This window comes from Streptopelia decaocto (assembly GCF_964273445.1).
Source record: "Streptopelia decaocto genome assembly, chromosome: 7".
In the NCBI taxonomy this organism is placed as follows: Eukaryota; Metazoa; Chordata; class Aves; order Columbiformes; family Columbidae; genus Streptopelia; species Streptopelia decaocto.
The window spans coordinates 29,438,453-29,465,840 of record NC_138661.1 but is presented as its reverse complement, the minus strand read 5'-3'; the positions used below and the strand labels follow the sequence as shown (position 1 = coordinate 29,465,840).

The window sequence follows — 27,388 nt, the reverse complement described above, 5'->3', positions numbered from 1 at the left end:
CCAGCGTTCGTGGCAGCACCTTCATGTCCTTCCCAAGACAGCATAGTTTCAAACAAAAAAAAAAAAACCAAGCACCACTCAGTACATGTTAAGCATAAAACTAAATGGGAAATGCAAAAGTCAATATAAAACAGTTTGGAGGACAAATTAAGTAGCCTTTGGGAAGAAAGTGTATAGAAAAGCATCTTAGGTCTGAAAGGAATGCAGGAACAAGACAAAAACAAAAAACTCCAGAAGATGAAGGGAATCGGAGAAAAGGAAAATGTCAAGGAGAGGGAAAGAAGGACTGCAATGAGGATGGGCGAGTGAACTGCGAGGCACAGGGCACTCACCAAGTGGCATGTAGGGCTGAAAGTTTAATTAGTACCTCTTTCTGTTCTTTTTGATCTTTGCACAAAGCCTTTCTTCACACAAAGGACAGAGAGGTTTCTGTGGGGCTGTATGGGAAGGACAGCCAGTGTCCCTCGGTGCAGGCATTTCCCGGAATAAACGGGGTGCCTCTCCCTGTTCCTTCTCAGCCTCCAGAGGAAGACATTCCCGAGACATTTCACTGACACCAAACGCATTAACCCGTGTGAAAGCAGTTTCTCTGGCACGCAGTTCGCTCTCACCAGCAGACGGGATCCCACACTAGCTCAAGACAACTCAACACCCGCTCCCCCCCGCTCAGGGCTGGGCTTGAGCTCCCATTTTCTGCCGCCCCCCTCAGCCCGGCTGGCGGGGAGCGGCGCGATGCCGGCACCGGGGGGAGCCCTCGGCCGCTTCCCTCTCCGAGCGAGGCATCGCGAACGGAGCGGGGCTGGCTCGGTTCGCCACCGCGGACTCAAAAATAACGGGGAAGAGCCGCCGTCGGCACTGCTGGCCGCAGGGCAGGCATCTACTCTGAGCTGCTGTTCGGCTTCCCAGAATTTTTTCTTTAAAAATAAAAATTAAGTAAGCCCCCTTCTCTCGCAACTACCGCAGCTCTGAGAAAACCGTGAACCGGCGGCTGCAACAGAAAGTGCGAACCATTTCTGAAAAGTAGCGAGCACCCGAGGTATCTGCGGGAAACACCTCAGGGAGAGGAGAGCTCAGGGACAGAGGTTTTAGCGGCCATTGCCAACTCTTTCATTTATCCCCAAAGGCGAAAGATGACAGACCCCCTCGAGTCAAGCCCTAGTTGAGGAGGGAGCCTGCTGGCCATCAGTAATTCTTGGACAAGCTCTCAGGATTGAGAGAAGCTGAGAGAAACGACAGCAGAAGCTCCTGACATCTGCACCAACTGCCTTGGATAGTTTTGCATTTGCGATGCTCCCTTAGAAGACCACGCCATGAGGGAAGCATCACCACCTTAGTCCTGTGTGGGAAGCATAAAAATGTGCTTCTGGGGAGATCAAAGATTGGGGGGAGGGAGGGGAGGGCAGTGGTGTTCTTATCGTTTCTGCACTTCACTTGAATTAAACTCCCACCCCCCAAAATTACGAATAACTTACCTGGCCGTGCTTCCTATTTTGCTATGGGCGGCATGTCTCTGAACGCATCGCAGTTCTCAAGTGTATTATTTTCAATTACACGAATAGATATTTCAGAATGCTGCCTCCCAATAGACGGCTGCTGCCGTGCCCGCTCGCTCCCGCAGCTGACTGCAATGCCTGCACTCAATTTTTTGCCTCGGCAAATCCGTTAACATGCTAATTCCTATGAATTCTGAAAGTTTATTTATATTTGAAAGTTTATGTCTGCGAACAACCTTCCCAACAGAAGTTAAACAGTGGATGCCGGCAGCCAGCAAGGAATCCGATTTTAAGGCATTTGTTGAAATAAACGCGCTCCTGCCTCTTTTCCCACCCATTCATAAGTAATCCGATCATTTCACATTCGTGCCAACTGATACTTTATGCCACATATGCATTGAACCACAAAAACGAATCAGGCTGTAAAGTGGAGTGTTTTGGTTGGTTGGTTTGCTTCTGGTTTTGTTTTATTTTTCGGGGGAGGAGGGAAGAGAGGGCTGTTTTTACTTCGAGCAAAGTTTTGCTCAAATGAAAGGTAGGTACCCGTAATATTTACGCTGACTTTAGAACAAATACAAACGATGCAACAATGCTGGTTGGGGCATTTCCACCTCTTCGAAAGACTAAATCAGGCTAAAATTCCCCAGTTCTCTCCTGCAGCGCCCAGCGGGACGAGTTAACGCCACAACACGGCTGCGGCTCCGCCGGGCCGGCCCGGGGCGGGCGCGGGATGCGGGCGCCGGGGGAACCGGCCGTTCTGCTCCCGACCGCGCTTCCCGCGCTGGTGCTGGGCAGGGGGCGAGCGCAGACTTGGGCCGAGTTAATGCTCGTGAAAACTTTGCCCCTCCGTTCGTTTTCGTTGAAGAGCCAGATGTGGCGAGCTAACCGTTAGCTCAGTCGCATTTCTGAATATATCTGGAAGAAAGACATCTGAAACAATCTATTTAATAATTAATATCGGAAATAGGGATTCAAAACCTGCAGGTGGACGGAAGCTAAAGCAGTGTGCAGTCAGATCTGGAAAAGCGAACGGCAAAGCCGTGTTCGCCGCGGGTTCCCATGCCCCCGCTGCCTGTCTGAAGTGGAAGAGTCCCTGCGGGCCGGGGCGGCGGGAGGTACCGGGGAGGACGAGGTGCTTCACCCGGCTTTGGGGCGTCGTTCCCGGAGGACCCGGGCTGAGCCCAGGTGGAAAAGGTAGACGGAGGAGAGACGGCAGCACCTGCCGGGCCTTGCCCAGCGATGGGGCCGCCCAGCCCCTGCCCGCTCCCTCCTTCCCTCCCGCCCCGGCCACCCTCGCCCGCCCCAGTGCTCATGCGCCCCGGGAGACGTTTAAAGGGGGCGCGGCGGCTGCTGCCGATTGTACAGCTCCGTGGAGGGGACGGTAGCCCACGACAGTGCAGCTCAGTGGGCAAGCTGTGCTGCCTTGTGCTGTGCTGTTCGCCTCTGCTCTCCTCTGCTCTCGGCTTCCCCGGGGCACGGGCGCGTCTCGCCGCCATGTGGTTCGCCCCACTTCTCGTCGGTGAGTACCGTGGGGAGCGGATCGGGGCCGGCGGGGCGGGCGCAGAACGTCGCCTCGACCCGCTCTCTGTCTGTTCACAGGCGCCTTCCTGCTCTCCAGCCCCGTGCGCGGGAGCGACGGCTCGGGTGAGTTGGCCGCCCTCCCTCCACCTCCCCATGGGGGGTTTCCCCCTCGGATCGTCTCTGCCAGTGCTTCCCCGGCGCACCCGGTTGCGGCCGGCTCTCGCCGGGATGCGTTGGGAGTCCCCGACGGCTGCCCCCAGCCCGGAACCCCGCGGGAGATGCCGCGGCGAGGCCGCCCCGTCCCGGGGAGCGGCTCCTGCTGCGGGGCCGCTGCCGCCGGGGAGCGCAGCGCTGGGCCGGCCGGGCACCGCCATGTGAGTCTCCTCGGGAGGTGTCCCCGGGGGAGGCTGCAGAGGGGCACGGAGGGTGTCAGGGAACACTTAAAACGGGGGTGAAACTGCTTCCTGTCACAGGTTGAAGAAGAGCAGTGGTGACAAGTGTCCCCATCAAGGGGAGCGCTGATAGCAAGAGTGGGTGGGAGTGTGTTTGTGTGTGTGTGTTATAAAGGTACTTGCACAGTGCTTGGCAGTTTGAGGATCTCCAACATGTTTCTGACCATGGAATCGATAAAACTTTTTAAACCTGCCCTGCCATTATTTTGACCTGGAAAGCAAAAGGACACACTTCAGATGCCCAGCAGGGCAGGGGCTGTGTGTCGCACCGTGCCCTGTTGGACTGCACCCCTGCTGCTGGAGAGGGGCTCTCCTGGGGCCAGAGTGGATCCATGGGAACCAGGAGCCATGGGAAGCAGTTAAAGAAATAATGCACCAGAAGGACACAAGCAGTTTGTCTGCCCCTTCCACCGGAGCACTTCACCAAGGGGGAAGCAGGAGCCTCCAGAAGAACGTGCTTCCAGACTCAGGCCTGGCCTGCGGAAGGTGAGTGACCTCAAGCTTTTCTGAACGGTTCTTCAGGATTTTGCAATCATTAGGAAGCAGGATTTGCTCCTCATTTTGTGTTCAATCAAACATTTGGGAAAATCTTTTGTGATAAACTGATAATAGCTATACGTCAAAGAAGCGCTATGGCTAAAAGGAAAAAAAAGCACAGCAATAGAAAAACCTATTCCAGTCCCGGTTCCTTTCCTTTTTATTTTACAGGTGAAGTGCCAACAGTCTGTCAGGAAACAAATGAAAAGTTTTCTGTAATGCTTCCTCCCAGGGTTGGAGAAGAAGCCACCGTAATCTGAAGGTATCTGGAACCAGCTAAAATAACATTAAGGGAATATTGGAAAAATGAAATATTGGTATCAGGATATGTTTGTAATATAAAATGTGAACTGTTATGGTAAGATATTATCTCTTATCATTATTCTGAGCCTAAATTCAGCAGCCTAAATTCCTTGCAGGAATTTTTTTTTAGGTGCTTAAATTCTGTTGTTCAAAGTAATGAAAGAACATTAGTTTGCTCAAAAATCTGCTGTATTTAGGCTCATAACTACTCAGGGAGATCTTAAAGGATCTTATACCCTTCCTTATTCTTCCCCTGAAATACACACAAATGCTGCTGAGTTTGGCAGTTCTGGTTACCCTACATAAGACTGTATGGGTGGATGAACACTGGCATGTGATGCTAAGCGACCTTAATTTGATCAGAAAAGGGCAAGTCTCAGATTTCAATGAATGAAATAGCCTCGATGGGATTTTTAAAATTCCACTGCCCTTGTCCAGATCAGGATATGTACTTAATATTACATGAATTATTGTGCAATCTGTGAACCTGTTTTCCAAAATATAAACAGGTGTATTTCTACTAGTATGTCTTTTTTTTTTATCCCCCTAGCCTGAATAAGGTTTGTGGGAGTATTCCTTTCATAAGATATAAGAAGCAGGCTTGTTTGAATCATCAAGATAAAAAAGGACTTAAAATTTTCCTGTTTGGCAAAGAAACAATACTAAATACTAAAAGGAATAAGAAGCATATAGGGATGTACTGCTCTATTTTTTTTGTTTTATAAGGCTATTCTTAGGAATCCCTAATGTTTTTTAATAATGTGCATAGGGACTTGTGTATTTGTGGGGTTTTGTTTGGTTTTTTTTGGTGGGGGTTTGGGTTTGGGTTTTTGTTTGTTTTGGTTTTTTTCTTTATGTAAACAAACTGCTTTCCCAAAGTGATTAATGAAAACCTAAAGATTAGAAAACCTCAGATTTTTGCTATAGATTCTGTTTTTCTAGAGTGTTTTAAACTAGTGACTCCTGTTAGAAATAAAGTGAGAACTTTTGTAAGTGGACATAAGAAACAGCTATTCAGGGTGAACTGGAGTACATGGGATGAGGCACCAAAAAGATGGAAACTGATTGGAAACATGTTTATTGGATGAATGTTTTACTAAAGAAGTGAGCCTTTGCTTATTTTTTTGTTTCTTGTTTAGGTCAACGGTGATGGAGGACATTCATCCCTACCTTTAAATATGGCTTAAATCAGGAAGAAATGCAGTTTCTTTTCTTTGTACTTTGTTTTCATGGCATACCCTGACACAGTGTGTTTCTGCAAAGCTTAAAGAGTGTGTGTCTTGACAGAATGGGATGATGGTTATTTTATTACAGTTCTGAAGGGCTAATTTTATATCACATAACAGAGGTCTCTAGTCTTCATCAGAGTCCAGAACGGGTAGGAGTCTAGGACTGAGTCCTTCCGTGTTAATTACAATCTTTCCTGCTTCCAAAAATACATGGATTTAGAGTATCAGATCACATAAGTATCCAGAGAAATGCCTCTGCTGCTACTGCATTCTTAAATAACAGTAATTAAAACATACGGATTTTATCTCAGTTAATTTTTATATATAGCTCTTTGGCAGTTTCTGCTATGATGAAGTACCTTGGATAAACTAATAAAAACAACCACGTTCTTCAATTTCCATAGTAATATCAAACAATGAAATTTGGGCGAATGATTAGTATACATTTTACTGTTTGCAATGGACTGCTTGTAGTCCTGTGGGTTGGATAGCTGATGATGCATTAGCAGGGAAGAACAAAATCCACTGCAGAGTTGGTATCGTTAAGTCTTAATTTTGGTACCCAGTACTACTTCTCATTTTGATATTGCACCTAACGTTGCTAATGTTAGTCTCGGTTATATAATTATATCTTATAGACAACTGTTTCTAGCTACATAGAAAACCAAAATGAAACTGTTGCTTTTTAATTAGCAGAATCATTTACTTCCAAGTGTCTTCTTACTTCTGTGCTGAGACTGCTAAAGCCCCGGCTATGGTGTGGCAGCTCTTGGGTTCACACAGCAGCAACTTGCTCCCTTCCCCCGGAGGCCCCCCTGTCGTGATGTAGTCAAGGATTGTGACAGTCTTCAGGCTGTCAGTACATAAAAATCCCATGGCTGGCCTACAATGGATTTCTGTGTTTTTATAGCCAGGGAAAACACAGCATGTTTTGTTTTGTTTTGTTTTCCTGTCTTCTGTGCTATGTTAAATATTAATCTGACATATGACTGTAATTAGTAAGTACCTTGTAGTGAAGGAAATACAGATCTCCAAGTGATAAAGAGTTCATTAACTAGACATGTCTAATTATTGTCTTTGTATGCACAGCCTGCCAAGGAATTCAGTCAAATACAGTATATTAGAAATGACCGGCATTAAAATTTCCTGTGGCGTCTTTTGTACTTTTGGAGGCTGGGGAAATGTTGCAGGGTGCATGGCACAAGCAGTACTGTGAGAGCAGAGATTATCAGTGATGCTCATTGCAGTGTTTCCTCCAAAGATATCCAGCCTTCCAGCTGCTGTTTTATTCTTTATAGGTAGAAATCTTTTATTATCCCGAGAAAGAAAAAATGAAGAGGTATTTACTGCCTTTTATTTTTCTTACTCTGAACTATATAGACGTATTTGGCATATTCAAGTCACATCTTTCCGTTGACAAACAGCAGCAAAGATTTTTCAGGGGTGGACTCCATTTATGTTCTGCAATTCAGCAAAATTTGCTCCATTTTTTTTAAACACCCTGTAGCATTAATGAGCACTACATATACTTAGGAGTATAACTACTGCATGGTTTATTGACATGTGTTTGATTTATGCAGCCTGAATAAACAGACGCTTCTCTGTGCATCTCTGGCTGTAACTGTTCTGCTTTTCAGCTCTAAAATCAGTAGGATTAGCAGGAGGTATCATCATCTCTTTTGTCCACTGATGAGGAGCAGTGTATGCTCCAAATGCTTTCAGATACAATGGTCAGTAAACACCCTGGGGTAAGAGTGGAAAGAGTGGGCTGATCCCTGAAACATGCTCTCCTTGGGATATAATGCTGTGGTGTGTGCACCGATACATGGGCCAGCCTTTGTGAGCTCTTAACATTGTGAGGAAGTAACACTCCGAATGTATATAGGAAAGGTTCTTGTACCTTCTAGTGCCCAGCAAGGGCAAGATGTGCTCTTAGGAAGTTTGGAATAAATATCCAGTCATGGATTGAATTTATGATGCTGAATCAATGATAATCTAAGTAAAAGCCCTAATTTGCTGTGCTACCAGACCAGTTGAATGTGCTGTCCTGTGTAGCAGAGGATGGTAGTAATTAACCAAGATTATGGCCTCTAAGTTTTGAAAAGAAAAAAAATCAGTTTTCCAAGGAAAATGATATATTGGTATAAATCTGTGTCTGCATACCTACATTGCTCACATGCAAGCACAGTGAAAGCATTGTGATTATAATCTGAGAAGCAACTTTTAAGAAAAAAAAAAAAAGAGGCAGAATTCTATGTGAAAAATGCATGTGTCTCAGCTGAATAAATAACATCTGTCTCACTAGGTGAATCTGACAGTCCTTTGTACAATGATAATGATGTGAACTTCATTGCAATGAATTGATATGAACGTATTGCTTTTTTTTACCCTGGCCTCAGTAGAATTTATTATGGACATTAAGGGAAACGCTGCTCTCAACCTACTTCAGGAATGCCACTGGAGAGAAAATTTGGAGTTTCCCTAGTGATTCCTAGATGTCTTATAGCTGGAGATTATTGTGGGATGTCAGAGTCATTTAATTTCTTGCTTGGAGAGTGCTGCCTGCTCTTGTGTTCCACCAGCCCTTGAAGGTCCTCCCCTTGCCCTTCTGCCTCTGCCATAAACTTACAGATGTGAATTGGTTTTTCTCCTGTAATATTCCTTGAGTATTATTTTAATGTTGTTTTAGTGTTGTTTGCTCATATTTATTTAACACTTTCCACCTCTTTCTGCCACTTTCCCATAAATAATTTAAAGTGTATTCTTTCTTAGCATAATTGTATGTTTGTAAGCTCCAAAGATGTCTTTACAAATGTACTGGAGCATGAGATGAGACACTGTACCTAATTTCAATTTCAAACATTGCTTTAAGCTTGGAAACTCTAGAGATGAAAAACAAACAAACAAAAACACAAAACAAAAAAGCCCTTAAGATTTTCGCGTCACAGGTTTTTCTTTTTTCTTTAGCTTCCACTGCTATTACCTGCTTTACAAGAGGACTGGACCTTAAAAAGGAGACAGAAGATGTCGTTTGCCCAGCAAACTGTCCTCTATGGCAATTTTATGTCTTTGGGGATGGAGTTTATGCCTCTCTTTCCAGTGTCTGTGGAGCTGCCATACACAGGTAAGTCAGTCAGATGACTGGTTAGCAAGGTGCTAAGCAAGTTTACATAGTCTTGCCACACTTCCACATCTGAACCTTTAGATGTAATCATAACAAAGGTCTTTCTGGACTTTGGGAGTCATATTAACTCAATACGAATGTCATTAGGAGAAGACAGAGCAAAGAAGAAAATAATGTCTGGGCAGCTTGCAAGTTATCTGGGTTGTGTTTAAGTGCTCCTGAAAACCACTTTATTAACTTCTTCTGAAATGGCACAGCAGCAGATGGATTTTCACTTAAGATTACTGATGCGACACTGGTAGGCATGGAAGGATATAGTGTAAATTATAAGTAATTGGACAATAAAAGCAGATTCACTTTCTGACTTTCATTTACGTGACACTGTTTCTGAAATTGTTGAAATAAGTTTAAGCTCATATGCAAACAGACCTACCCATGATTTGGTTGAATATGGTCCATAGACTGTTACTTTTAATCAGTGTTGTGGTTTTTTGTTACAGCGTTTCTCTTCTGACAGTTGCTTCCTGGGTGTTAGTCTACTTAATGATCTCTTAATTAGACCAGTATCTAGCTGAATTCACTTCCACATCAAATAGAAAACTAAAGACTAAGAAAAGATGAAACATGTTAAATAGATGTCATTAGAAAAGCAATAATAATTCCACAGTGGAAGGAAAACAGGCTGGCAGATATCTTATTAAGGTGATCTGGGGACTTCGGAGGTTGGTGTGACTTGTTTTGTGTGTAGTTGAGGGGGGAGGAGTGGTGTGTCTGTTTGGTGTGGGTTTTGGTGGTGGTTTTGGTTGGTTGGTTAGTTGTTTTTTTTGTTTTTTTTTTGAGGAAGCAGAAAGATTTAATTACTTATTCACAAGGTAAATTCTCTCTTGGATCAGTTTTTAATAAGGAAATGTGGGACAAAACCAACTGAAGATGGTGAGATATCTATTTTGGATACCTGTGGAAGCCACATTGATTCCTGACTGTCAGTTTACATGGAGTTTTAGATTTTGTTTTTAATACATTGAAAAAGCTTTTGATTTTTAAAGAAGGATTTTTAGCTTCATATGTTAATTGGCTGTACAACATGATACTTGTTCCCTTAGAGATTTCACAAAGTAGATTTGAAACTTTATAAAGTGTTATGACTCTTAAGATAGGACTGACTATTCAGCAACAGAAATTTGGAGTGGGCATGGAGAAAAGTCTAACAATAAGGACAGTTTCCAGCATCACAGAATCACAGAATGTTAGGGATTGGAAGGGACCTCAAAAGATCATCTAGTCCAATCCCCCTGCTGGAGCAGGAACACCTAGATGAGGCTACACCGGGAATCAGATAGAAATCCATCTGTTTAGAATAAATAGATGACCATAATTGATCCAGTCTTGAAGCAGAAGTACAGATTAGGTCATCCTGCCCAGATTTTTCATAATTTCTGATAATTCTATAATTAAATATTATTAATGCATTTCAAATTATGTTTTCATCATGCATATAATCTAAATTACTTGGGTTTCAAGAGGTGCCCTTGACACAAATAATTATATTGAGATGTTGTGCTATATTACAGAGACCTTTATTCATGTCCTATTCCTATTAATGATATTTTAGTATTTGTGGATTACAACATAAGTTATCCAGTATCCCCTCAAGCATCACTGCACTTCTTAAAACTAGTTTCTAGGTACGTTCATGTTAATATATACATAAACTACAATTTAAAAAAAAATCACGCCATCTTATTATATTTGTATATTCCAGATAAGACTACTGCTGCCCTTGCAGGAAGGCTGAGACTAAAAGCTTAAGGAAACAAAGTGTTTAAAAGAAAGGGGGAAATAATTTCAATATCTTTTTTTTATGCCCAAGCAACAGAAAGAAACTCTTTCAGAATATATTGATGTGATGCTGAACTCTGCTATCAGTTTTTGGATTTTTTTTTTAAATAAAACAAACAAACCTCAAAACAACCTAAAATTTTACTGATAAATAAATGACTAGAAAATAATGGAGGAAAATGAAGGGGTTTTTGAGTTAACATTCATTGCTTGATACTTTAAATGCCATAAAATACATCAAAGCATCTTAAATAATATCTAGGTGGCTATCATTACTACTCAGAAACCTATTTAAAATGTTAATTAAAATCTTGTAATTTTTAACAAGACTTCCGAAATTCAGGCGACATTTGTAGTATTAAAACTCCAAAGTAATCTAAAATGAGCTTTTAAAAAAAAAATATTTTAAATTGAGGAGGGGTTAAGTAGAAACTCTGAAATTTCTCAAATGCTCTTAAGGAAACTAAGACCTAAGGTACTATAGGGGCAACTAGAAATAACTTGGGAGGCATAAGGAGGGTCTGTGTGTATTTGTTTTTAAAGCTTAAGAATTGGTTTCAAAGATAATTGCATGTCTCCATGTGTGTTATTTCTAGAACAGGCTTCCTTTTGATCCTTCTGTAAAAAGAATTAATGCCTCCATTCAGTGTGCTTTAAGTGTCTTCGAGTGGTTATACCTAGTTCAGGTATATACTAATAGTTTGTGAAAGAATGTCTAGATCAAATAGATATATATATATATATATATATATATATATAAAGAGAAAAGAAAGGTTATGTAGGAAAATCGAGATCTCTTCCCATTGTCTTTTTTTTATCAGGCAGAGTTTGTTTTTAGTGACATAGAGATTTCTTTTAACTTTCTTTACCAGTCACCAAAGATATCTATCGGGATCTTTTCCCAAAGGGACTGAAGACTTGAGTGTTTCGGAAAGTTGCAGAAGTTCCTAGCCAGTTCAACCAGGCAGTGGTCTTGAACCTCCCACACTAGTGGTGACCATGACTGTTAGAGAAGTCCCACCAAGAAAGCCAGTGGGGCTTGGTTCTGTCACAGCTGGGGAATGTTTTTACAAAAAGAGGAGATAGAAGAAACAGAACATGCAGATTTGTTTCCAAGATTTGCAAAGTCTTCCCCTAGATGATGAAGCACAGGTTCTTCACTGAAGTCTGTACCTTGTAAACTATGTGTATTATTGTTCTCCAGCCCAGAAGTATAGGAGTATAGAAAAATCTGTATTTTTCCATAGTAAGTGTCAATATAAATTATACTACTTGTGAAATGTGCAGCCCTGTTTGTAAAACCCGCATCTAACAATGTGCCTCCACAAACGTTGCAAGAACAATGAGGGCTGTAATAGCAATGAAGGGATTAAAATATACTCACACTTCTAGCCTGTGTTTTGCAGTAGGGACGTAAATTAACAATTCTCAAGTATTCTGAATATGACTAATTGTAGTAAAGCATTTTGAAAAAAAGCAGAATATAGGTTAAAATCTTCTCTTAAGGAGAACTGCTGGGTCTTTGAAGACTACCTTTAAGTTGAGGGCTATTAGTCCTGTCGGCCTTTCAGAACAGCATTTGCCACATGAGAATGTTTTGTTTGTTTTGGTGCAACTATTAGCAGCTATAAATACTAGTCCTGGTTAAACAAAAAAACCCAAACTGATTAATGGAGGAGAGGTGATAGCTGTTTAGTTCTCAGCTAATTTCAGTGCAGGCTGCAAAATCCAACAAAAACATACAAAATACTCCTCCTTGTTCTGTGTTGCAATGACAAAACTCCATATTGGTGAAACTGCCACTAGGTAATCTGTCATTTGTTGTTATAATGATGTAACTAGATACATGCTTTGAAAATTTTATAAATTTCTTCCAAATAACTGAGACAAGCACATCTAGTTTAAAACTAGGTACACCCTACATCATACGTTGCACAGTTAGTGCAACACAGCTCTATGCCTTAAGCACCGTTGTGTACCAGGCCTGGGCCGCTGTTGTTGTTACCACACAGAAAGCACAGTCGGACAACCACCCACCATTTCAAGAAGCACCGGTCTGAGGAGCAGTGCTCATTTATTTTTTTATACCGAAAATTATTGCGAGCATGGGTCAGTTCCCCCTCCACATACACTCCAGTTTGCAACAGGTCCAAATTGAGGCCTGAATCCTTAGTTTTATATAAACCAAATAATAATGCTTATTCCTATGAGTAGTTCCTTACTGTGAGACAATTACTAACACAAGAAAATACTGTGTAATGCATATAAAGAATTTAGCAGAATTCAGCTGTGAATAATTCTGTATACTACAGATGAATAAGCTTTCTGCAGGTTTTAGTTTGTTATATTTGGCTTTTTCTCTCCTTATTTCATGTGTAATTACTCTCAGGGAACAGAATATTTATTTAATATTGTTCTTTTTTCTGGGCAGAAGAATAAAAGATTTATTTGTCAAAGGAGGAATGGAGAACCTCCTACCAGGCTGACGCTATGTAGGCATGAAGAACACTGAGTGATTAATTGGATTAATAATCAGAACATCAAATGGAGGACTAGGTTCTCAGCTTGTGCAGTTCTGTTCTAGTGCCAAATCCACTAAATTGAGACCTAGCTCAATGTAGTAGCTTTTAGATGCTAAATTGGTATGTACATTTTTCGTAACTGTCCTAACTAGTCACAGGGTGGAACCATTTCTAATTAAATATTGGGGTCCTAGAACTCAAGTGTAACAAAAGCATATCATGGTATTGCCAAGCTGGCCACAAAGTGACCACAAACACTGATGGCCCCTTGAGCTGCCCTAGTATTTGCTACAAGAATATTGACAAAAGGGTTGTCTGGCCAGAGAGATTTCTGAGCAGCTGTAGATCCCCTGGGAAACTTTGGTATAGTGCCTGCTTCTGCTGCTGAGCCACTTCCCTGCCAAAAGCAATAGGGGTGCAGAGGAGACAGAAGGAGCACAACCCAGGGGACAGGGGGATGCTGGCATGAAACCCTGAGCAGCTCTGTGTCAGTGATTGAATGCGATCAGGCAGCAGTGGGAGACTGTGCTTTGGAGAAGAGGAGGATGCTGCTTAGAGCAATGGAGAAAGGTGGATGATGTGGAAAGAGTTTGATGCAGCTGCTGATAGTAGGAAGAAAAGATGGGAAGCTGGGTAATTCAGCTGTCCCATCTAAGTCCTTGAGGATAACTGTTTTCATCCAAGGACCCTACAAGAAAAGCCAGCTGCTGTCAGCCAGCACTCAGGTCCAGATTATGCTCTTGGGTAGTACGGCAGGCTTTCATAATTCTGTTCTCTGCCTTCTGCTGAAAAAGCAGATAGCCTACCTATAGGCATATATGATGAGCATAATGACTAGCATAAAAACATACCATGTGAGTTTCTGAGCAAACATTTTGCTTCTCGGCTGCAAGACTGAATCAGCCCAATATGTACTTCTTTTAACAGCTCAGCTGTAGTGCTCCTGCCCTTGGGCTTGGGAACTTTCCTTAGCGTAGAGTATTTACATCATGTTCAGGTGTTTCTCTTCACTCTTTAACACTATTATACAACATGGGGAAAAACATTCTTTGCCTATTTAATGGATGATGTTTTGTCATCTTTAGCCATTTCTATCTAGCTGATCCTTGCCTTACGCCTAGAACTAAGCTCATTTAAGGGAACTCTGTCTCCAACGTTTTTAAGCAAGTGAATAGTTTATAAGCATGCTGCAAAAAGCGTTCTCTCCATCAGCCAGATCTGTCAGTACTACAAAAGCAATGGAAAATTTACCCAGAGGAAAAAGATTTTTACCAGGCAAAAATCTTGTGTTTCCTCTTGCTTTTAACAGGAGATGGTATTTCCGTTTCTCCTGCTGTGTCTAAGGTTACTGACTGCAGTTACATCTGTAAGGGTCATCTCCCATGGCTGGAAAGAGTCTCTTTGTGGTCTAGGCATCAGTTTTGATGTGCAGGCTCCTTGAAAAACACGTTCAAAATTCAGCAAAGGCAAGCCACTTTCTCTGAGAGTGCAGATAAACAGTTCTTGCACTTTGCTTTGAGGACATGCATGAGGCTCTAAAAAGCTTCAGTCCCATTTGCTCACTTACCTCAATTCAGGTTTTGAAGTTTGTTTTACATGAAATTGCTGTATTTTGTAAGACCTTCCCATATCGTCTGCTGCCCTTGGCCTGTATACTTTCTTCCATGAGCTATTATGCAGTGAGCTATGCGATTGCTTCCTCATGTATCTGCTTTTCTGTTTTTTTTTTGTGTGCATTTTTTAGTGAAAAATACCACCTAGGTATAAATTATGATTTCTTATTAACAGTGAAGCTAGACAAGAGAAGGGACTGACAGCTTTTACATAAAATTGCCATCAAGCAGCACTGCCAGTAGCATGAAATATAGTGAGTAAGGAAGTGAAAGCTGTTCCTGAAAAATCTGCAGAGTTCCAGCTAAATCGAAACAGCCGTGGCATGCAAGTCACTCACACAGGAGCAAAGAACAACAGTGAAAATGACAGCAGATTGTAATGGCATAAATCATTCTGAGGGAATGCATAGGCACTTCTCCACTGTTTAAATACCACTGCAGATCTACACAGGGTGAATCCCAGTTTCAAAGTCAGTCATAACTGATTGCAGAAAGGAATTTGCCAATCTGATTCAGAATACGAAGGGAGACTCACAATATGGTTTATTCTGCTTCAACATATTTGAGCATGCACTCTGAGTAAGCTTGCTGGAAGAAACGTCCCAAGTAAAACTGATGAGATTGTAAAAGATGGCTTAAACAGTAGTTAATTTACCTACAGAACAAAACGGCAAGAAAAGAGGAATAACTTCCATAAAGCTATAGTCATGTTATATTCACATCTAATATCAGCCCCCCAGTTGCATAAAAACAGCAGAGCTCTTATATGGAAATACTGTATCTTCAGAAGGCAGTCTAGAGCTTTATGACTTGTGATGAAATACAGGATCAAATGTTTTCAATAAATTAGGAGCAAATAAATCTACTCTGGTTTCAGTGGAAAGCTTCCAAATTTGGTAGAGACGATCTAGATTATTTTTTTACCAGAATGATTACATGGTAATCACAATGAAAAGACCAATAGAACAACACAGAAAAAATTGGTTCCACTGTGCCTAAAATAAGCTGAAGTAATTGCTTCCAGGAATAATTCTTAGGTTGCACTTTCAGTGTGAATGTCATCTTGAGTTTAGTTCAGGCAGCACTCAAAGCTGTGAGTCCACAACTAAGGAAGTGGGAAGAGATACTCGTCTCTTCTTGGGAGGGGACCTCAGCATAGATCAGGTTTGCTGACGTTGAGCCCGAAGTAGCTTCACTAAAATTGCAAATATAAATTTAAATTAGAAACGGTTCAATTTAAACACATATCTTCTATTTCTGACACATATTTCCTTATCCATTAAAACTGAGACACTGGTGAAGACTTGAATGCCAAAGAGAACCAGGTTATGAAGAAGAAAATAGGTCCTAACTAGACTGAAATATTCTAAATACATTAATGTGTTCTTTTTCCCGAAGATAATATTGACAGAGGCTCTGGTCTGATTTTTTTCCCCACTGTTTTTTTAAAGAATTGTGAAGTGCTGTTTGTATTTGCCAACTTTATAGTCTGATTTTAAACTCATTCTGGCTAACTTTGCTAAAGCTCATACATCTGTGTATTGTACATGGTATTCCTAGATGAGAAAATATCTATATATTTTGAAACTACTATCATAATCTTCCAAGATAAAAGAATTAAATAAATATAACCACAGTCCAATTTAGAAATGCAAATCATATGATGAATGAGGAATGGATTTTAACAGCAGTCCACAAGGAGATTTATGTGGAAGTTGCCTTTGCCACAGATACCCAGAGCTCATATTACCAGAAATACATGCAAGGTTTTCTAAATTCCAGTCTTGATTATTCTACTTTCACAATATGTTAGATAAGGTCGGGACATCTTTTCAAGCAGGAAGCTGGACAGATAAGAAAAATAGTAACAAAGGCACATATTTTTGTGTTTAAATAGTCTTGAAATAGTTGTTTGTCTCTCACAGTACTATACCTGCCAAGTACTACAAAGTGTCAAACTTCTACTCACTCTTAGAGAAGCTCAACATTGAATTTTGGCCTCTAAAAGTAGCACATAAAAAGTGATCTGAACAGTTCTGATGCCTATTATAGTCACTTCAAAATTGATATGTCCTTGAAACATCACTCTTCTGTGTCAGTTTGAACGCTACCTGAATTTCAGTATTTTCCTGCCATGTGTCTAAGTCTGTGTGACGCTCTGCAGAATAGTTTCTTTTGAAAGTCTTTTCGGCAACTTATGGCTTGTTTTAGCCTGAACACAACTGTCTACCTCGATGGCATCTTTTTCAGAAGGCTAGTGTCCAATATACTAATGATGGTATAATTGTATTGAATTTTCTTGTGATTAAAATGATTTATAACAACTCTTTTTGTATGGCAGGGGGGTGATCACCAATGCAGGAGGAGCTGTGAGGGTACAGACTCTACCAGGACAGGAAAACTACCCTGCTGTGAATGCCAATGGGATCCAGTCTCAGGTGCTCGCTAGATGGGCTTCATCCTTCTCAGTGACCCGTAGGTGGATCACACTTACTATTTTGCAAACTATATTTAAAATATTAACAGAACTGTAGAACACTTCTTAAGTGCTCCCATATGCATAAATAAATGTGATTACTATCTGAACAGTAGCTTTCACTTTTAAATAGTTATTTTATCTTCATTTTTCCACAGTTCCCTTAAAACACTATACTAGCCAGTCTGTAGCAAAAGCCAATACATCAAAATGGATCACAGTTATTTAGAATATAATGACAGGATAGCAGGCAGTTACAGCACAGTTCTACGACAGCTTAAGCTGATCACAGTCAGTGCCTCAGTCCTGCTGCTGCAGTCCTGTCCTCCCACCACTTCCAGCCGTACAGTTTCACCCCTTCTCTCCCTTGCCTGCCTTTGTGCAGGCAGTAGCACTTGTTGGGCCCTTCAAAGAGCTCATGCAACATTCCCTCAAAACAGAACACTGGCCCTCCAAAGAAATGAATAATGTCAGCTTAGATGTGACATGGTCATTAAGCCACAGTGTGACATAGTGGTTTTTTTTCAGAAGTTTTTGTCCACGTAGTTGAAAACTTAGTTGAGGTTAAACCACCCTCATAAGACTGTATAAAGAAGCCTACTGGATATATATGTTGTTGTAGTTTCAAAAATATTAAAGTGTGTGTGTTTTCTGGTGTTCTTCAGAGTTTGGGAAACAGATCTCGCTGATGTGTTCTTACTGTTTACATAGCTAAAATTCAGCCTACTGTCTCTAAGATACTAGTTATCCTTGTGTAGTGTTTATTGCAGATTAGTAGCTAAGAACTTGGAATTACAGGTGCCTTTGGTGGAGGTGCAAGTGAAACGCACTTCTCCAGATCAAGTCCTGAATCTGTCTGCTAGAAACAATGGCTACTACAGCTAAAACCTCTCATGAATTAGATATGTGGTAATTACTCATCAGCTGCTGTTGTTTCAAATGCAGAAGCTCAAAGAAGTTCAGTACCTATGAAACAAGGTGTGCAATACTGGATTATACCAAAGCTCTGTCTAGGCCTGCGTCCTCCTCTCAGGATAGCTAGTGGCAGATGATGAAGAAAGGTTATTGGAAATATAGTGTTCTTTGAGCACTTGTAATTTCGTCTAAATACACTAAAATACAATACACTAAAATACACTAAAACACAATATTTTAACAGGTACCAAGAACACAGCACTTGAATCAGTTGGACGTTCGGTCTCAACAGCACGACCTGCTACAGGTAGGAGGTCTCTGCGAGTGTGTGCATCCCTGGCTAAAATGATGTTTCATATGATTCATTTATTTTAAAGAAGAAAACATATACAATATTTGGGTTTGCATTACATCTTTCATCAGTAAAGAGAGGAATCATTTATAATCAGGGAAATGGATTCTGATTTCAGCAATGTTCGTGTAAATTAAAAAAAAACTTGAATGAATTTGGAAAAGTAATACAGATAGCATGAAGGAAGGGAAGAGTTCATGAACTCATGGGATATTCATTCCTAGGAAGTGACGGAGAAGACAGAGATCATACATTCCTTCTTACAGAACTACTCAACAGCTGAGTGCTGTCAGGGCTTGTGTAGCAGAAATACAGATGTGTGAATTTCTCCACAGAAAATGCTGCATTAAAAGGCTAGATCAGTTTCTATGAAGGTTGGTGATATATAAATACTGGACTTACTTGGATATAATTTGTGAATAGACCATTTGCTTTACAGTTTAAGTCATGGTTTGCTTCCAAAGCATTAAAACTGCGCACCGTACAGCAGGACTACTGAGAAATGGTGGCACTTGGGATGGTGAGCTGCAGCAATCCACCCAGCTTTCCGCATCCCAGTCATCAGCTAGGTGGGTGTAGGAAGGAAGGTTAAACTGTTTCATTTGAAAAAGGGTATTTGCCAAGGAGCAAAGAAGTAGTAGAGCAAGTTTAATAATTAAACTGATTGACAGTTCCTACTGCAGATAGATTGCAATGTAGTTCTTGGAGTCTGAGCTTTTTCTGGTTCACTTTTGGCCATTTGTCCTTTTGTTCTTAAATGATTCATGTTGTTTCCTTCACTGAAGGTAAAAGACCTAAGAAGCCACTTGATAAAAAGGCTGGGAACAAAGGTAAGAACCCACATATTTAACTTTTGCAAAGCAAAATCCTAACATTTTTTTTAGTGTTAAGTAAGTCTAGTTATTTTGGACGTTCACAGACTGTAAAGCTGATATTGCGTTTCTCATCGATGGAAGTTATAACATCGGCCAACGTAGATTTAATTTGCAGAAAAACTTTGTTGGAAAAGTAGCTGTGATGTTGGGAATTGGAACAGAAGGGCCTCACGTAGGAGTTGTACAGGCCAGGTAAGAACTGATCTACACAAAATATACCTGAGTGATTAATAAGATGAATCAATTAATATATCAGTCCCCATTTTGCAGAACAGTATTCACTCCATAATGGCTGGTGCACAGCAAGAGAAGCAAACTCCTCCTAGCTGTAGCACTGTTTGCTGTGTGCTACACTGAGATGTCCATGTGAGAGGACAGGACAAATTTGATCATCTACATTGCCTGTGCGATATTTGGCTAGAGGGAGCAGCTGGACTTTTCACAGCCCCTCTGCTGCTGACAGTTTCATAGGGCATCTTAATAAAACAGCAGAAAGCACTCTGCAAAGGAGAGATGGAACTTCTTAAAAATTGTAGGGAGAATTGTCACAAATGGCTATGTACAAACCCAAAAAATAAGCACTCTTGCCAACCTATAGGTTACTATAGCTAATATTTTCAAATTGTAAATAGTCACTTTTTTATTTTAAGACTACTCATAGAATCATTTAGGTTGGAAAAGACCCTTAAGATCATTGAGTCCAACTGTTCGTACTACTATGCATGTTCACAGACTGCAAAATAGTCTAAAAGCAACTGTGACAGTCAACACGTTGGCAGGAATGTTTTTGGAGACACAGTTTAGTCTGCTAGTGCTCAGCAATAGCATTTTTCAAGGCTTGACCACTTTGGCTACAGCTTCTGGAATAAAGGAAGCATAAAGAAACCTTTAACTCACTTATTCCAAGAAGAAGAAACATCTGCCAGATAAACACAGGGTTTCTCTATCACAAATTTCATCATTAAAGTCTGTTCCTGAAACATCTGCGAGGTAAACATAGGGTTTCTCTATCACAAATTTAATCATTAAAGTCTGTTCCTCTCTCCTGTCTTCAGGCAACTGTAGAGTAGATGTCCAAGTCTGATTTAATGACTTAGGCTTGCTTTGGTAGTCACTAGTAAGAAAGACCACATTCATGGCGCAAAACACCTGAAGCACTTTGGATGCTTCTTTTAGGATGTGATGAATTGCATCCTGAAATACCCAGTTTCTGCCCACTGCAGGCATCAAAAACTCAGGGAAATGAACCTTGCTCTTGCTTTCCTGGGTTTAAATACTATAACATGAGGAGCAATTGATGGAGAAACTGAGTAAACAGTTTAGCACCTTGAATATTCAACCCCTCTTCATTAGAAATTCATCTTACAAGCAATAATATTTACATCTCAAATTGTACCATTTTAACAGTTATTGTGCCATGAGGTTCATTACCACAGACCAGCTCTGCTGGACACAGGCCTTCATTCTAGTGATCCTGATGCAGGATCAGGCCATTTATTCATAGCAGCAGCTTTTTGACCTGCAGGTGTTTATCTTTTTATTCTTCAGACGGCAAAAATAACTTTATTTCTTTTTATTTTCATTTTCTACTATAAATCAAAAGTGAAATCTGGAAACTTATCATGTCTAAAATATTTTGTTTCTTACGTGGAGTCAGTAGCTAGCATACCTTAAAACTTCTCAAATGAAATAACTGAAACTGAATTTCACAGGAATTTTTTGTAAAGAAGGTATTTCTCATACAAATAGTAGAAAACACGCCAATTTTCAATTACACAAATGCATTTAGTTTAACATCTGGCATGTTCTTTTTTTTCTTTTTTCTGTATAAAATTTCAACCTAATGTTTTCAGACATTTGATAAGCCTAAGAATCAGCCTGTTCTTAATTTACCCACCCAGGTAAATAATTCCTCTTCTTAAAGATTGTGAGAATTATTAAGTGAGGAGCATACATCTATTTCAGTAATCAAAAATATAGAGAAGAATATACATTACCAAGAACAAAATGATTCAAAGTGTATTTTAGCTTCCTAATGCCATAATAGTATGGAAAGTGAACTACATACTTAATTATCCTGTGGTTTTGTTTGTTTGGGGCTTGGGCGGGGGGGGGGTGGGTGTGTGGGTGGTTTTTGTTTGTTTCATGGTGTGGGTTTGGTTTTGTGTTGTTTTTTTGTTTGTTTGTTTTTCCTCCACAGTGAACATCCAAAAATTGAATTCTATCTGAAAAACTTCACTGCTGCAAAAGAAGTTTTGTTTGCCATAAAGGAATTAGGGTTCATAGGAGGCAATTCTAATACAGGTGCGTCCATACTTCTATGTAAATAGAAATTACTTTTTTACATATTTACATATATTTGTGTTTATATAAATGTGTACATGCATATACTGAAGTTCTTGTAATTCAGTTAGGTAAGAAGGCGTTTTAAATGCCACACTCAGCCAGGTTCAACATTTTTCCACCAGAAAATTGCCCCATCTTACATTTCATTTCCAGAAATTACACATTTTGTTGGAGTAGAAGTGCAAATACAGTTTTCTGTGTTTAAAAAGTAATTGAGTTTTCACTAGTAACGGTGATATCTTGAGACAAATTCATATCTGAAAGGCTTAACGTTTCTTTCTTGTTGAGCGGCTAATTAGACTTAAAATAAACTTCGAATAAGTAGTAAATGGTTGTGAAGAGATGTTTGCCAAATGAGGAAACCGAGCATTCTCAATATGTTGCATTTCACAAGCTAAATTTAGGTAACTCCTCAACCTTCTTCCTTCTAACCCATCTGGCAGGCACAAATGTACCTACTTCCTAGTACAAAACTAGACCTGTGGGTGAAAAAATGTCAGCAATATCTTCCTCAGCTTTATACATGTGGGTTTTGTTGTTGTTTTTTAACTTCTAAGTTGCTCAAGCTTCATGATTAGCAAATTTTCTGGGATGCTGTTTCACTATTACACTGGGTTAGACCTATAATCGTAACAGAAACCCCACACAATTTCATATAGAAAACTGGTACCAAAATGAACTATTATGGTATGTGTTATTTCTTTGTATTATTTTTCTGTTCAAAACTAGGGAAAGCATTGAAGCACACAGCTCAGAAATTCTTCTCTTTGGAAAATGGAGCACGCAAAGGAATTCCCAAGATCATTGTAGTGTTTCTAGATGGCTGGCCCTCAGATGATATAGAAGAAGCTGGCATAGTGGCCAGAGAATTTGGAGTCAACGTATTCATTGTATCTGTGGCAAAACCCACAACAGAAGAGCTGGGAATGGTACAAGACATTGGTTTTGTTGACAAAGTAAGAGAGAATATTATTTGTAATAGATTTAATTCTGGACAATTTACTTCACACTAAAATGCTAATGAACTAATTAATATATAATATATAGGAACTCATATGTATATGTTTATACATATATGTATATTTTCTCTAAAGAGCCAATGAAATCACTGCTAATCAGTGATTGAAAAGAATAGCACTAGGAAGGCTGAAAAAACACTGGGATTTTTTCCTGCTAAAGGGGCTACACAAAAATACCACTGTCCTCCCGGTTCAGAGTCTTGGACAAGTTGTAGCTTCTGGACTTTGAGAATGTCCATGTAATTACAGTGTAAGAGATTGCCCTATCCCAGGTGTAGTTAAGCGTGCCAAAGCCATGAAATGCAGATATGGCAACTCCTGTCCTGAAATCACAGAAGGGAGGCATATCTTTCTGTACCTGCTCTTTGGATTTACTCACTTTCACTATAAAGAGGATTGGAAAAAGTCCTATAGAAAAAGATATCACAGGAAGTTCAGGTGCAAGACATTCATCTTGGATGAAGAGTTCTGGATCTGGTTCTGTATGAGTTAGGGAAAGAATTCAAACACAGATCACCCTCTCTCACATGAGCTTTCTAATCACTAGGTCTTTACTAACTCTCCAGTGAGAAAACCTCTCATTTTCCACAGGGAGGTTTTAGATGTCTAATTTCAGCAGAAATTTCAGAGCTCTGCTGCTTCTGGGCACAAGATACCTTGCTGCTGATCTGAATGATATTGCAGGCAGGTCCAACTTTATAGGCATAGAAAAACATGACCTTAGGTGACTGAAGCCTGTCCTGCCCTTTTGCATTTTGATCTTAGCCAGATTAGTTATCACCTTGGAGAGCTGATTTTAAATTTAACTCCTTTCTCAATTACCTTTTACTTCACATGCATCTTATGGAAGCTAGGGGAAAAAATAAATTTCACTTTGGATATTCGGTAGCATGACTTAATTAATTTTCTAAAAACATTATTATAATTTCCAGTTGTTACAGTTCTTGTGAATAAAGTTAAATTTTTAAAAATTTCTAGATGTTGATGGGCAGGATTGACTTCATTACTGGATAAAGTAAGCTATATTATAGCTTTCACTGACTTCAACTGCAGATGTTTGTCCTCAATTTCTGTAAAAGCAAACAAGCAAAAAACCCACCCCAAACACCCACCATCAGGCAAGAAAATTGCATAGGTGTCTGGATATTATACATTCAGCTGCTGTGTCTGTATTCACCTGTTGACTTTTTGTTTTCAAACAGGCTGTTTGTCGAAACAATGGCTTCTTCTCTTACCAAATGCCCACCTGGTTTGGTACTACCAAATACGTAAAACCTCTTGTCCAAAAATTGTGTTCACATGAGCAGATGTTGTGTAGCAAGACGTGCTACAACTCGGTCAACATCGGTTTCTTGATCGATGGTTCCAGCAGCATCGGAGAAAGCAACTTCCGCCTCGTGCTGGAATTCATCAGCAACGTTGCGAAGGCTTTTGAGATCTCCGACATCGGCTCCAAGATTGCAGCTGTGCAGTTCACGTACGACCAGCGTACCGAGTTCAGCTTCACCGACTACACCACGAAAGAAAAGGTCCTCTCGGCTATCCGGAACATTCGCTACATGAGCGGTGGCACTGCGACTGGTGATGCCATTTCTTTCACAACCAGAAATGTGTTTGGGCCAGTGAAAGATGGAGCTAACAAAAATTTCCTCGTTGTTTTGACGGATGGTCAGTCTTATGATGACGTTAGAGGGCCCGCTGCTGCTGCACAAAAAGCAGGTAAATGATGCATGTTTAAAAGCAGTGGGTGCTGATTCATCCTGTTTCTGTGGTACTGTAAATGTTAACATTTTAAAGTTTGCAAATAGAGCCCCAGCGCACAAATCAAGTATCATACCTGTTTTAAATTCAGCAAAATGTAAGACCCCAAGAACTGGTTTCTATTAGGATGAAAAAAAAACCAATGTTACGGAGCCAGGTATGAATAGACTCACTCCTAGCAGCTTAGTGAAAAACATACACCCAACCTCATTTCACTAAAAACGAGAGAAATTAGTAAATTAAAAATAATCAAGTAGTGAAGCTCCAATCAGTGATGCAATCCAATATAGCATAACTCCTGTTCCTCACCGTCATCTAGGAAGGAAATAAGCAGTTTTGGCCAAAAAGTTTATGAGGCTGATGATTCTTGAAAGCACTAAGCATACACCAAGGATCCATATTTATTTGCAAAATAATTTTACACAGTGTTACTTGTGCTGCAAGACTGACATTGTAACTGCTACGTTCGTATGTGTCTGCACAAAAACAACTAAGACACTAGCTCTTAAGATAGTAAAAATCCTGAAGGAAATATGCATTGAGACAAATCTTCTAATTCCTGATATTTAGTGGCAAAATCTACTCATCTTTGACAGACTGCAGGTATTGAAACACACTTTTCTGATCCAGATTAATTAATGGATGTAGAAATTGCTGGTTTTGTTTTATCTATAGGCAAAATAATAACAACTTTTTTTTTGTTTCTTGTAGGAATAACCGTCTTCTCTGTTGGTATTGCCTGGGCACCTCTGGACGATCTGAAAGACATGGCTTCTGAACCAAGAGAATCGCATACTTTCTTCACGAGGGAGTTCACAGGACTGGAGCAGATGGTTCCTGATATTATTAGGGGCATCTGTAAAGATTTTTTGGACTCTAAGCAATAAAGCAAAAAAATCTTCTGTTGGATATTACTACTTTGAAACCAAAAATCATGAAACTGAAATGGTCTCTCTGAAGTACAGATGTTTTATTCTTATATATACTATCTTAATGCAAAGGGAGAGGAAGGGCTACTTTTTGTTTTTGTAGTCTGTCAAGGAGTCTTGTGAGCTTGTTTAGAATTATAATACTTAATACTGGAATGCAGAAGGTGGCCAACAGCTATTATTTTCAATACATATATAGTATCCCAAATTTTAAAGCTATGCATATTGTGCACTTAAGGCTCTCAGATATCAGCAGAGGAAACAATGCAGCTCTGACATTTTTGCTGTCACTTGCTAGATGTCTTCTTATGAGTTAAAAATAATATAATTTTAAATACACAGTACTATGTTCCATAAGCCTTTTGTAGCTTACGATTCTGTATCTTTTGAAGGAGTTCTGCTGATAGCGCGCAGTACTTTCTGTACTTCAGTTGTGCAACATCCATTATTGCCAGGCAGTTTAAGGAAAGCTATGACAGATTGTAGCTTAACAGTCTATTTTTACTAATTGAGGTTGTGCTATTGTGAATGATATTGCCATCTGGTTGGCGAAGTTTACATGAAAAGACATTTAACTTCTAACCGCAGATTTTTGTGGATCTATGTAGTTTGGTTCTTTTGGCACAGATTTTGAAAGGTACTTAAGGCACAGTAGCTCTTTTTGAGGACCTGGATCCTAACATACTAGCTGATACTACTGCTTCCCACACCACTCAAGTCAACAGTGATATTCCTAATACATCTGATAACCAGATTTTTCCCCTCTACTGCCTTGTACTGTCTTGAATTTAAGAAGCTGTTATTGGCTAGACAGAGACAGGAATCTTGGGCAAAGAGATTAAATTGAACCACACGCTGGGAATGGAAAGCATTCAAATTCAAATCCAAAGTATCATCTCAAACCTTGAAACCTAACTGGTTTATATCAGATTACATGGCTAGAAGAGAGTGGGCAGACGTGTAAGTGTGATTCACTAGCTCACAGAATAACAGCTTTCTATGCTAGTAAAAACATCTTTACAGATGTGTAAGGTTCTCTGAAGATGAATGGTTTTCTTGAAAAAAAAAGTGTTTAATTTGATTATGTACTTGGTAATGTTTTGATATATTTATACCTATATGTGTGTGGTTAAAATGATGCAATATTCACTGAGTTTTTCTCAAGTATTCTTTAGAAAATAAAGGGGTTTGCAAGTAAAATATATATTAATAGTAGAAACCAAACCAGCACTTTCCCTATCAATTTAGGGTTTCTCTTTTTTCTTCCCCTCCACCTCCACTATTGATGATTGTAAAATTTGTAGTAGTTATGGAGTGGCACAGAAGGGATTGTATTCATCAGGCTTTTGTTGTGCATTTTTTAGTAACTTATGACTGGCTATATATTACACTAAACATGAATGGCAAAGATGCCTTGTATTTTTCTATTAATTGTTATCCTTAATTTTGTTAAGTGTTTATAGATAAGAGTATTCAGCTATTGCTGTATAAATTCATATGCAATATCAACTTTGTCCAAAAGTTTAATTCATTTAGTTTTTAAACTTTTTATAAAAATATATATTGCAAGAAAACTGGGATTGCTGCTATCTGTTTTAATACCCTGTAATATAAAAGTCTTTTTGTGATGAACCTCACATAGTATATCTTGAGTAAGTTGCATGTGATGCTTCCTGCCTGTATTATCTTAAATCCCAGTTTGCAAATGAAAAAAGTCCTAAGTCATCCTCCAACAGCAAGAATACTATTTATACAAATATTTTAATTTAAATTAAGTCAAGATAAAAATTGTAGTCACTGTCCATACTAGGTATAATGCTAGTTGAATCTTCTGAATATAAATCACATGCTGGCTAGCAGAATCACATTTTCTCACCCACCTTCTTTTTACTGTTGCAAAGGAGGAGGCAGCTTTACTCACGTTATTCACTCACCAGGGAAAAGGCAGGTCTGGGTCTGTGGGACACTGAAACCTGCAGAGCTAAATGTCCAAATATTTCCGTTTCACAGGAACAGTGATGCCACATAACTTGCACCCTTCATACAGCCCAATTACACTGAGGTAGGAAGTGGATACAGAAA

At 40.0% G+C, this 27,388-nt stretch overlaps 1 protein-coding gene across 1 annotated transcript; it reads left to right on the top strand.

Moving 5' to 3' along the window:
• The first annotated feature begins 2,841 nt into the window (after window positions 1-2,841).
• Window positions 2,842-26,718, top strand: COCH (cochlin). The gene is made up of 11 exons (XM_082059296.1): window positions 2,842-3,012; window positions 3,093-3,137; window positions 8,503-8,659; window positions 16,975-17,108; window positions 18,269-18,331; window positions 19,162-19,206; window positions 19,296-19,443; window positions 21,452-21,555; window positions 22,327-22,553; window positions 23,819-24,335; window positions 25,089-26,718. Exons 1-11 carry the CDS (start codon window positions 2,988-2,990, stop codon window positions 25,262-25,264), a joined length of 1,641 nt encoding a protein of 546 aa, XP_081915422.1. The 5' UTR covers window positions 2,842-2,987; the 3' UTR covers window positions 25,265-26,718.
• The last annotated feature ends 670 nt before the right edge of the window (window positions 26,719-27,388 follow it).